Below are 13,202 nucleotides of genomic sequence, written 5' to 3'. Positions count from 1 at the left end.
ATTAGTCTTTGTAATGAATATTATAATCATAATACGAAATCGTGCTTGCAGTGTCTTCTATGTTGTGATTGCAGTGTCGTAATTGCGGGTGTTACTATAACCATTTCATACTATAATTATAGCGAAATCCCATGAGAAGCTAACGGCTAACCAAGTTATTTGACGAACTTAACAATCTTTAGAACACAAGTTTCATAAAATAAAAATTACTACTGATCAAGAGCATTGGGCCCAGTACAGGCACTCACGACATAGTTCCAGGCCCACTGAACCAAGTACCTCCGTTTGATCCCATTCATGTTATACGTGGCGCCATCTTTACCCTTCAATACATGTCCCGTGTAAGGCACATCATCTCCAGTTCCATAAATGCCCTCGCATATATCCGCTATTTACGAATGATACACTTGTTGAAAATTAAAAAAAAAAACGTGGGCTGCTAAATTTTTTATTATTTTATAATAGGGATAATTATAAAATTAAGTCATTGAACTTTATGGTATTTTCAAATATTAGTCCCTAAGCTTCAACTATAAATACCTTAGCTCATGTAGCTTCAAAATCATCCCAAAAATCATTTCTTTCTTCCAATACTAGAGACTTTTCTTGTGAGTAGTGAGTGTTTTGTAAACACCTAATTTCGGGTATTATTTTTTTCGCTTTTATTTCGCATTCTCACTAATCTGGTTATAGGGAAATTACTCGTACTCGTTTTATTTCCTAACAACTGGTATCAGAGCTTTTGGTTGTGAATTTTGTCAATTTTTTTACGAGATTACTATTCATTATTGTTCACGTGAATAGTGAATTTCGTGAATAGTAAAAACAATTTGTCGGCGATACGAAATTGTCGACAGAGGTGTTTTAATACACGGTGGTTCGCAAGAATTGTCAGAAACGATCCAAACGAAGCCAGATTCGAGTGGGAGCGATGGCTGGAGAAGAAGGGAATGTGAAAATTGAAAAGTTCGATGGTGCGGACTTTGGCTTTTGGAAGATGCAGATTGAAGATTTTCTGTACCAGAAAAATTTATATTAACCTCTCTCAGGAAAGCAACCAGAGGGCATGAAGAATGAAGACTGGGCTCTTCTCCACAGACAAGCCCTCAGAGTTATCCGACTGACGTTGTCCCGAAATGTTACTTTCAACATAGCAAAGGAAAAGGCTACGACGGGTCTTATGGCGGCTCTCTCCAGTATGTATGAGAAGCCATCAGCCTCAAACAAAGTTCATTTGATGAGGCGATTATTTAATTTGCGGATGGAAGAAGAGGCATCGGTGGCACAACACCTAAATGAACTCAACACAATCACAATCCAATTGAGTTCAGTAGAAATTGAATTTGATGATGAAGTTCGAGCTTTAATTCTCCTATCATCTCTACCAGACAGTTGGAATGTTACTGTTACATCAGACAACAGCTCGTCGGGAAACAACAAATTAAAATTTGACGATGTACGGGATCTGGTATTGAGCGAAGAAATTCGACGGAGAGAATCAGGTGAAGCATCAACCTCCTCAACCTTGCACACGGAGTCTAGAGGGAGAACTTCATAAAAAAATTCAAGTCGTGGCAGATCCAAATCCATAAGGGAAAAATCAAGAACGGGGAAGAAAGATTTTACCTGTTATAACTGCGGCAAGAAGGGTCACTTTAAAAGAGATTGCCGAGCACCGAAGAAAAATATTGGCGCACAGGAATCTATCAACGTGATAGAGAAGACATGTGATGCCATGATTCTAAGCGTCAACAGTCCGATTGAATCATGGATCTTGGATTCAGGGGCATCTTTCCACTCTACCCCATGCCGAGAAATCATGGAGAATTATGTCAGTGGTGATTTTGGGAAGGTTCATCTAGCTGATGATGAAACCTTGAAGATCGTAGGAAAATGAGACATCCGACTAAAGTTGCCAAAACAAACTACCTGGAAGCTGACAGGAGTGAGACATATTCCTGGCCTCAAAAGAAATCTGATTTCTGTAGGACAGCTTGATGGAGAAGGTTATAGTACAACCTTTTCAAGCTGTGAATGGAAGACTACCAAAGAAGCACTCGTCATTGCTCGTGGTAAAAAGAATGGTACTCTCTATGTAACCTCAAATTTAGATAATATCATTGCTGCAGCAGATGCTGATGGAAAATCAAACCTATGGCACCAAAGGCTTGGTCATATGAGCGAGAAAGAGATGAAGACACTTTTGTCAAAAGGGAAGCTGACGGATCTAAAGAATATAGATGTCGGACTATGCGAGGATTGTATCTTTGGCAAACAAAAGAAAGTCAGCTTTGTAAAGATTGGTAAGACACCCAAGGCTGAAAAATTAGAGTTGGTTCATACTCATGTATGGGGACCATCTCCAGTTCCATCTCTTGCAGGCTCATTATATTATGTCACCTTCATTGATGATTCTACAAGGAATGTGTGGGTTTATTTTCTGAAGAAAAAATCAGAAGTCTTTAATACTTTCAGAAAATGGAAGGCCATGGTGGAAAATGATAATGGTTTGAAAGTCAAGCGGTTGAGGTCTGACAATGGAGGAGAGTACAAAAATAGAAGATTCAGAGATTTATGTGCAAACAATGGGATCAAGATGGAGATAACAGTTCCCATGACATCGTAGCAGAATGGCGTAGCAGAGCGCATGAACAAAACATTGAATTAACGTTCCAGAAGCATGAGGATACATGTCGGATAGCCCAAATTTCTATGGGCTGAAGCTATCAACACTGCAGCTTACCTGATCAACCGTGGGCCCTCAGTTCCTTTTGATGGTGGAATACCAGATGAATTTTGGAGCAAGAAAGAAATAAACCTTTCACACTTAAGAGTATTTGGTTGTATTTCTTACGTACACATAAACTCTACTGAAAGAAGTAAACTTGATGTCAAGTCCAACAAATGTATCTTTGTTGGTTATGGTGGTGATAAGTTCGGTTACCGGTTTTGGGACTACGAAAATCAGAAGATCATCAGAAGCAGAGATGTCATTTTCAATGAGAATCTGATGTACAAAGATAGGTTAACCATAGAATCAAGTAGCTCCAATACCGAAGCTGAAACAAAGGAATTTGCTGAGTTCGAGGAGATTTCTGGAAATGATGTTCAGATTAGTCCTGAAGCAGTTCAAGAAGAACCAGGCACACCAGAACTGAGACGCTCCTCCAGAATTCCTAAACCAACCCAACGGTATTCTCATTCTTTGCACTACTTGTTGCTGACTGACAATGGTGAACCAGAGTGCTATGATGAAGCAATGCATGTGGAGGATTCAGTTAAGTAGGAGTCTTCCATGAAAGATGAGATGAACTCGCTTATGTCAAATCAGACGTGGGAATTAACTGAATTACCACCAGGCAAAAAAGCACTCCATAACAAGTGGATTTACAGGATTAAAGAAGAGCACGATGGGAGCAAACGCTACAAAGCAAGATTGGTTGTCAAAGGTTTTCAGCAAAAAGAAGGTATCGACTACAATGAAATTTTCTATCCAGTCGTGAAACTGTCTACAATCAGACTGGTGTTGAAAATTGTAGCTGCAGAAAATCTATATCTTGAGCAGTTAGATGTAAAGACAGCTTTCCTTCATGGTGATTTGGAGGAAGAAATATATATGAGGAAGTCAGAAGGCTTCATAGAGGCAAGCAAGAAAAACCTGGTATGCAGGTTGAAGAAGAGCTTATATGGTTTAAAACAAGCTCCTAGACAGTGGTACAAGAAGTTTGATAGTTTCATGGGTAGCAGTGGTTTTACCAGATGTCAAGCAGAACATTGTTGCTACATCAAGAAGTTCGGTAACAGTTTCATTATTTTATTATTGTATGTTGATGGCATGCTTGTTGCAGGTTCAAACATGTAAGAGATTATAAACTTGAAGCAAAAATTGTCGAAGCAGTTTGCAATAAAAGATCTGGGCGCTGCAAAGCAGATTCTAGGGATGAGGATCAAGAGAGACACAAAGTCAAGGACTTTGATGTTATCACAGGCTGAGTACATCAACAAAGTATTCTCTAGGTTCAACATGCAAGATGCTAAACCAGTAAATACACCTTTAGGTGTTCATTTTAGACTATCCAAAGAACAGTCACCAAAGACGGAGGAAGAACGTGCACACATGGTGAAGGTGTTGTATGACTCAACAATTGGAAGTCTGATGTATGTCATGGTTTGTACCAGACCAGATATTGCTCATGCAGTGGGAGCTGTTAGCAGGTACATGAATAATCCGGGCAAGGTACACTGGAAGCTGTCAAATGGATCCTCAGATATCTGCGGGGTACTACAAACAAATCACTTTGTTTCAAATGTGAAGATATGATACTGATAGGCTATGTAGATGCTGACTTAACTGGAAATGTTGACATCAGAAGGAGCACTACAGGGTTTGTTTATACTCTAGGAGGAACCGCAGTGAGTTGGCTTTCTCAACTACAGAAGATAGTTGCTCTCTCCACAACCGAAACAGAATATGTCGCTATTACGGAAGCCAACAAGGAGATGGTTTGGCTCCAAAGTTTCTTGAAAGAGTTAGGCAAGAAACAAGAAAACAATGTATTGTATTACGACAGTCAAAGTGCTATCCATCTAGCGAAGAATCCTTCTTTTCATTCCAGGATGAAACGCATACAATTGAGATATCATTTTATCCGGTCTCTTCTGGAAGATTGGATTTTGAAGCTTGAAAAGATTAGTGGAGCTCAAAATCCGGCAAACATGTTGATAAAAACGGTGATTATGGACAAACTGAAGTTGTGTTCAGCTTCAGTTGGCATGCTAGAATAACAAGACTAGAAATGTTGCTGCAACGATCGAGGTGTGAGGACAGATTAAAATCAGTTTTCAAGTGGGAGATTGTTGAAAATTAAAAAAAACGTGGGCTGCTAATAGCAGCCGACTGCTTGAAAAATTAGGCTGTTAAATTTTTTATTATTTTGTAATATGGATAATTACAAAATTGAGTCATTGAACTTTAGGGTATTTTCAAAGATTAGTCTCTATGCTCCATTTATAAATACCCTAGCTCATTTAGCTTCAAAATCATCCTAAAAATCATTTTTTTTCTCTCAATACTAGGGAGTTTTCTTGTGAGTAGTGAGTGTTTTGTAAACACCTGTAAATTTTCTCTATTAGTAAAAGATCTGCAGCAGTCCGGAGACGTAAGTAAATTGGCTGAACTCTGTTATCAATTTCGGGTATTATTTTTTCCGCTTTTATTTCGCATTCTCACTAATCTGATTATAGGGAAATTACTCGTACTCGTTTTATTTCCCAACAACACCTCTTGCCCTGAGTACCAAGCGTTTCCAACGGGGTCGGTGGCCAGCTCGGCCACCTCGTGTCCGATAAAGCTTATCATTCCGTCCACTCCCACGTCACCGTTGGGTGGCTTTAACGCCTTGAACCCCGCCATGTATTCTGGCACGGCGAAAGGGAAAGCGCATGTTTGCGGGAAAAGCTTGCCAGAGTTACCCACCCATGCGTATAGGAGCGTGTACCCAACGATTGATTTCCACGTCAAATTGTGGAACCCACAAATATGGTTGCAAAAATCCTGGACGTGCACGTCAGGGGATGTGAGCAAGAGGTACAACCCGCTCTTGGTAATCAGCAACGGTTTCGCGCCGGCTGTTACGGCGCTTCTTATCACGTACTGCATCGACGAGCGCGTGAGGGACTTCCCGTGGGAGTAAAAACTATCATTTTCCTCCGCTAAGAGAACCTTACGGGAAACGTTCGCGCCCGTTTTGTCAGTGTAAAGCTGTACGGTCTCCCACCACTCGGCAACCGAAGGATGCTTGGAGTGAACGGCGGAGATTGAGTAGATAAACTCGCGGATGATATTCTTTTGGGAATTCTGCCACGCACCGTACCAGATCGGGTGGATGGTGATATCGGCGGTGAGGACAGGTCCCATGTGATATCTTATGTCGTCCAACTTTGATGAGCTCACCAAATTCTGGGACCTCTTGGGTTTCAATTCCGGCCGTGGACGGTAACCAATGACCGGAGTTACAATGAGCAGTGCAGCAACTGCGATGAGAAGCATCGGAACACGGTGCATCAACAAATAAACAATGACCATCTTGCTAAACGAGAAATCTGACAAACAGAACAAAGTGTAAAAGATTAAAACTGTAAAAAGTCTTCTTTACATTTAGATTAAGAGAAAGGTTCAAAAAAAAAATAGAAGAAAGACCTTACCCAGATTTCGAAAATTCTCTTCTTCTTTCCCTCTCGCAGCTCTCTTCTTTTATTCTGTCTTCCCTTGCCTTTTAATAACCAATTTAGAGTCCTTTGCTCCCATGTGATCCTTTCCTAAACATCAAAATGCATGGGTTTGTACCTTTGTTTGCATGTCGGCGAGCTTTTTCTCTTTGCCATGCATGACAAAGAAACAAGCCTACGTCCTATACTTTGCAATAATAGGTGATAGGTGCTAACTAGCCACTGGGAATGTAATATTTAGATTTATAGGCCTAAATAATTGTTATAATAATAGAGCATATTGGGTATATGATAGATATCTGGCCCTAAATGAATGTGGTAATAAATTGGCCCTGCAATCTGCATCAGTGTTTGATAAAAGAAGGAAGAAGCCCTGGTTACCGTATGGAATCACGGAGTCTTAAAATTATGGTTTAAAGTTTAATATTTTGGTTTCGTTTGTTTATATTAGTATATTACATAATATGAAAATGAGTCTACACCGTTTATTAAAATGATCATTTTAACATTTAATTTTTTTAATATTTTAGTCTCTAACATTTTATTTTAATGCAAAAACACTCCAACATTAAACTGAAAAATTATTTTGTCCTTTATTTAATTTTTTGATAATTTAGCCCTTAAAGTTTTATTTTAGGATAAAATACTTTAATGTTTATTAAAACTGGTTACTCGGGTTGGATTTGGGTCAAGTCATTTCAAATCGAGTTATTTTGCATCTAGATTATATTTGGTTTAATTTCATTCGAATCAGATCGAGTCTGGTTCGGATTAAGTTCGGGTGTATAGTAAATTGGGTCGATTCGGGTATTGGGTTGAGTCAATTTCGAGTTGGTTGTTTTTCAGTTCTAGTTAATATCATATCATTTGATATTAATGTCGGATTAATATCGAATTGGTTAGATTTCGGGTCGGGTTAATATCAGATCGATCGATTTTTGGATCGGGTTAATATCAAATCGGTTGATTTTTTAATTTGAGTCAATGTCGAATCGATTAATTTTCGGTTCGGGTTAACCTTTGGATTAAGTCAATTCTGGTTGAATCATATATGAGTCTAATTAAGTATATATAGAATTATATATTCTTATAAAAATATGTCTATTTATCTGTCAATCTTATCATTTAAGCTTAATTTCAACTTTCAATCGTTCAATATTTTCAATTAAATCATCGTTTAGAGATGATAATCTAACTCAAACTCGATCCTATGCTAAAATTTGTAACTTGAATTTTATATTGATTTGATGTGAAACGTTTATAGTAAGAACTATTTAATAAAAAATAAAATTTGCTATTATAAATTTCATTATCAATTAAAAGTTTCAATCATATGTCGGCTTAAATGCGCCATTTCCCCCGAACTATACCATTTGTAACAAATTGCCCCTTACAATATTTTTCAAGACGTTTAACCCCTTCAATTATAAATCGTTATCTTATTTGCCTCAAATCTTTAACACCGTTAAAAATAAAATTTATGGACCAATAATAATATATCATGTCACCTCTTAATATTTATTTTATTTATATAAATAGATAAAAATCAAATAATAAAATAAATTAGCTAAACTACCAAGATTGCCCCTTCCTCTATTCCCGTAACATCTCCCTATTTCCCTAACCCAGCACCTCTGTGTTTTTTTTCAAGGTATAACCTTCTTCCCCCACCCAAAGATCTGTACCTATTCGAGTACACAACAATGACAACTTTTTCAAGAATAATAGGAAGAAGAGGGGCCACCTGAGCTCCGGCCATAGCCGTATCGGAAAGCACCACAAGCATCCGGGAGGTAGAGGAAACGCCGGAGGAATGAAAAGACCAACAAGTATTCGGCACCAATGGTCGATGTGACCCAGTTCCGTTATTTAAAGGTGTGTTGACGAAGAATCAACCAATCGTGGTTGTTGGTTTCTGCCGAGAAGAAGATTAAGGCGTCTGGTGGTTTTGTTGTGCTCACCGCTTAGGTTAGGATTTTTTCTCTTTGTTTTTGGATCTGAATGAAAACGGAGTGGAAAACTGGAAATTCCTACTTATAGTATTCTTTATTCATTTTCTTCTTTGTCGGTTTTTCTTACCCTTTGTTTGTTTACTTGGAAAATCTCGTAGAAAGCTTCAATTTTTATTGCTTTTGATATTTCAAATGTGTATACTATGAAGCTAGTTTCTGGGAAATTATATCTTTCGTTAAGCTTCAAGTTGTAGTTTTTAGGGTGAAAATGCAGCCTTTTTAATCAATCTTTGTCATATCTTTGAAGATTTTGAGTTTCAAACCGTCGACTTGGAGAAAGGAAACAGAGGTGTTGGGTTAGGGAAGAAGAGGGGCAATCTTGGTAGTTTAGCTATTTTATTTTATTATTTGTTTTTTATTTATTTAGATAAATAAAATAAATATTAAAAGATGATGTGAGTCCATGAATTTTATTTTTAACGGTATTAATTATTTGAGATAAATGGATCAATAATTTATAATTGAAGGGTGAAACATCTTGAAAAATATTTTAAGGGGTAATTACAAATATTATATTTTAGGTGAAATGGGGCATTTAAGCCTCATATGTCCAATGTTTAATTATGAATTTAATATTTTATTAAATTTTAAAAAAGTAATCCCTAAGTAAAGTTTAAAATATTTTTATTATAAATTTGATGTTTTTATTAAATTTTTAAGTTTGTTTAAATTAATTTATATTTAAAATAACTTTGATAGTTTGAATTAAAGTGAATTTTTTTATTTGATATTTGTGTTTTATGTTAATTTGTGTTTGCAAAAAAATAAAATCTATTTTTTAATTAATTATAATAAATAATTTAAGTGATGATAATTAAATTTAATTATATAAAATAATTTTTTTTAGTAACTTACTTTATAATACTTCATATCAATTTTTTTTAAAAAAATTATCGAATCAAATATGGATATGATCTTTTAAATGTGAGAAAATAATAATAAATTATTAAATTATTATCAAACGTGATATTGATGGTTATTAAACTATTATCACAGGTGACAAGTAATTAGTAATATAATGCAAAAAAATAATAATAAAACATGCATCATTTTACTATTTATTATTTTGTTAACAAATAAATAATAACAAAAATTTATGCAGTCACTTTTACTCATTTATTTAAAAATCAAGTCAATATTTGGTTAGAATCGGATTTGGGTAAATTAAATTTGGATTACTTTCGGTTTAAGTTATTTTTCGATTCGGTTTGCTTTTAGTTTTTTATTCGGGTTTCTTTCAGTTTTCGATTCGGGTTGCTTTCGGTTTGAGTTAATTTTGATTCAAGTTATTTTCGGTTCAATTCAAATAGATATGGGTCCATATTGGTTTAGCTAAAATTTGGATCGATCTTGGTTCAGGTCGGGTATGATTTGAGTTTCAGATCAAGTTTAGTCATCATGCTCGAGTCTATATCAGGTATCAGATCGAATAAATCTGATTCGGGTCAAGTTTGTCAAGTATACCTATGTTGAAGTGTTACTCGTCTGTTAACTAAATGTTTTCACTCAAAAATGAACCTTTTTACCTTAAAATAAAATATTACAACTTAGGTTTGCCGAGATGGCACCAGCCTTATTATTATTACCCATAGCAAATATTTTTTATTTTTTAATTTCTATCTTGTATCTTTATTTTTATTTTCTCAATCTATTATTAACATACATTATAGATATAATTATTCAAACTCGTAAGTTTTAAGGAGAATAATATTTATTTATAAATCCTAAATCCATAATTTCCAAAGAAAAATCACGATAACATTATTATTTGGAAATAGTTAATATTTGTTAAGTACTTGGATTAACTAGTGACATTATAAAAAGTCAATGTTAAATTATAAATATCAAATTCGAATTTGACCATGCTAGTTCGACTAAAACTATACTTTAACCTTTAAAAAATTGGATTACATAGCCAACGAGGACTTAATTTATTAATGTGCAACGAGGAGGCAATTAAATCTTGAATTTTTTTAACGAAAAATCGCCTCAGTGACCAAAAAAAAGTTATAATATACGATTTTAACCAACTTTTTTTGGATTTGCCAAAATGACCAACAAAATCGCAACGCGAAATAAAAATCGCAACGCGATCCCCAGAATCGCAAATCAGTTTCCAAAATCGCAACGCGATTCTTGAAAATCGCAATGCGATAGTACAAATTCGCATTGCGATTTTCCAAAATCGCAACGCGAATATGAAAATCGCAACGCGAACACATAAATCGCAACGTGTATCCGTATATCGCAACGCGTATCCGTAAATCGCAATGCGTATCCGTATATCGCAACGCGTATCCGTAAATCGCAACGATAATCCGTAAATCGCAACGAGAATCTGTAAATCGCAACGATAATCCGTAAATCGCAACGAGAATCTGTAAATCGCAACGATAATCCGTAAATCGCAACGAGAATCTGAAAATCACAACACTGAAATTTTGGGTATATAACACTGAAATCATAAACTAAATCCCTAAATCGCAACTCATTCCATCTCCATCTATCACTCTCTCCGGCGACATCCGTTCCTATATCCAACGACATCCTTCCCAATCCGGCAACAGGTTTTAGTTTCGCAGCTCGTCTGTTTAGTAAATTAATTTACAACCATGAAATCATCTAATGTTGATCATGTTTGGATAGATTTGTGTTTTGGAGGGTCATGGGATAATGTTCATGGTGTTTTACAATATATGCCTTTACCCATGAATCTTCAACTAAAATTGTCTTTACAAAAGTTAACTTATGAAACTCTAATGCTACGTGTTTAAAATAAATTGAATTTAGAGCCCCTAAGTGGATTTAGGCTATCTTATCAGAGAAATGGTAAAGTTTATTTGTTAACCGACAATGAAGATGTTGAACGATTCATTGCTTACATTAGTGTTTCACAAGATGATGTTACATTGTATGTTGTTGAACCTAGAAGTAGTATTGTTGGGTCAGTAGCGGGTAGTAATCAACTAAGTTTTTCTCAAAACCCACAACCTTTCTCTAATCCAAATCCCAATCAACTTTCAGCACCAAATTCCGGTTTTCGTATTGACCAGTTAGACGATGATGAGCCAACAGAAAAAATTGTGAGTACTAGTCAGTATTCGAAATTTGGTCTTGGTCAATATCCGGACTTTGATATTGGTCAATACACGGATTTTGATGATGTTTCAGAAGACGAAACAGACCATGTGTGTAATGATTTTAATATTGGTCAATACCCGAATTTTGATGATGAAACACCCGTTGCCGAGGAAGATGTTGTTGATGATAATGAGGAGGAAGTTACGACTGTGAATGAACATGTTGAACATCCATTCTGTAATTCATATAATCCTGAAGAAGAAAAAGAAGAAGAAAAAGTCCCCGAAGAAAAGAAATGCCACGGGAGTATAACTGGAATATGCCAGAATTACTTCAGTTACCGGAAGAAGAGTTGGCAAAGAAAGCAGTTGATTGTTACACAAAAGTTATTCGTGTCAAGAAAGATGATTGTTTTGATACAAAGGAAGACTTGAAGATAGCTTTGTATACGAAATGTGTGGAAGATGGCTATCAACTAAAAGTTAACAAATCAAGCAAAGATCGTTTCGAACAAGGTGTATGATTGACAAAAACTGTACGTGGCGTATGATTGCAAAGAGAATAAAAGATTGCAAAATGTTTCAAGTTAGGACTTTTATTGATAAACATACATGTTCAAGAACCCAAGTTTTTCCTCACCATAGACAGGCAAACAAAAAGGTGTTGGGTGGTTTTCTGGCTGAGTTAATGTTTTTGAATGGCAGGGTATATCGGGGACATGAATTATGACTGACATGAATGCTCGGTTCAAGATTAGTATATCATATTCTCAAGCTTGGAGAGCCAAATGTTATGCCTTGGAATTGTTGAGGGGGTCGCCAGAAGCATCGTTTGCCCAACTGCCGGCTTATTGTCACAATTTAAAGCTGAAAAATCCTGGGTCGGTAACTCATATCAAAACAGATAGATATGGACGCTTTGAGTTGCTGTTTATCGCCATTGGTGCTACGGTTAGTAAATCAATATAATTTTGTTGACTCATTTTTGTTAGTTACATGCATTTCACATTTAAATGATTATATTTCTTGTGTATATTATTTTGTAGATTCGTTCGTTTATTACTTGCATGCGCCCAGTTATTATAGTTGACGGAGCACATTTGAAAGGTCGATACCTTGGAGTAAACTTATTAGCAGTAGCCATGGATGCTAACAATGGGATATTGCCAATAGCTTACGGGGTTGGCAAATCTGAAACCTCTGATTCATGGACATGGTTTATGGGGCATCTTAGGGATTGCATAGGTCCTATTAGCAATCTGACAATCATATCCGATAGGGCAAACTCAATTGACAACGCTGTTAGAAGGTGTTTCCCAGATGCTTTTCATGGACTTTGTGGTGTTCATTTGTATAGAAATCTAAAATCAAGGTCTGCTGGTATAAAAAAGCACAAATGGACATACTGGAAGGCTGTAAAAGCTTATCGGGAAGTGGATTTCAATAAGCATATAAATTGTTTAATACGTGTTTTGCCTCAGTGTGCTCAAACACTAGAAGATGTCGGGTTTGAAAGATGGTCAAGAGTACATCAACTTGGAGCAAGATATGGTTTCATGACGTCTAATAGTGCAGAATCAATCAACGCTCTAAGTCGTCATTCCCGGAAATTACCCATTACTATGTTAATGGAGTTTTTTCGAGCCTCTATTCAACAGTGGTACTACAAGAAAAGAAACCATGCAGGTATTATTTCTTTGAATTCGTAACTTATCATATTTATATATTTTACTAAGTATTGTTTATTTAAATTTACAGGAACATTGGAACATCGTGTTACACCATGGACTGAAAAAAAGATAACGAAACGTGTTGTGAAGTCAACGTCATGGAGAGTTGAACCATGTTCAAACACTTTGTTTCAAGTACTGGATAATAACTT

At 36.0% G+C, this 13,202-nt stretch overlaps 1 protein-coding gene across 1 annotated transcript; it reads right to left on the bottom strand.

The window, feature by feature from the left end:
- Positions 1-196: 196 nt before the first annotated feature.
- On the bottom strand, positions 197-6,236 carry LOC120187948 (protein EXORDIUM-like 3). The gene is made up of 4 exons (XM_039191530.1): positions 6,205-6,236; positions 5,282-6,102; positions 914-935; positions 197-388 (listed from the first exon to the last, which is right to left on the bottom strand). The coding sequence occupies exons 2-4, from the start codon at positions 6,083-6,085 to the stop codon at positions 210-212; spliced, it is 1,005 nt and encodes a 334-aa protein (XP_039047461.1). The 5' UTR covers positions 6,086-6,102; positions 6,205-6,236; the 3' UTR covers positions 197-209.
- Between the last annotated feature and the right edge of the window lie 6,966 nt (positions 6,237-13,202).

This window comes from Hibiscus syriacus, unplaced genomic scaffold (genome assembly GCF_006381635.1).
Source record: "Hibiscus syriacus cultivar Baekdansim isolate YM2019G1 unplaced genomic scaffold, ASM638163v2 tig00116925_pilon, whole genome shotgun sequence".
Classification (NCBI taxonomy): domain Eukaryota; kingdom Viridiplantae; phylum Streptophyta; class Magnoliopsida; order Malvales; family Malvaceae; genus Hibiscus; species Hibiscus syriacus.
The sequence above is the reverse complement of the archived record's forward strand: the minus strand, read 5'-3'. Positions and strand labels throughout refer to the sequence as shown.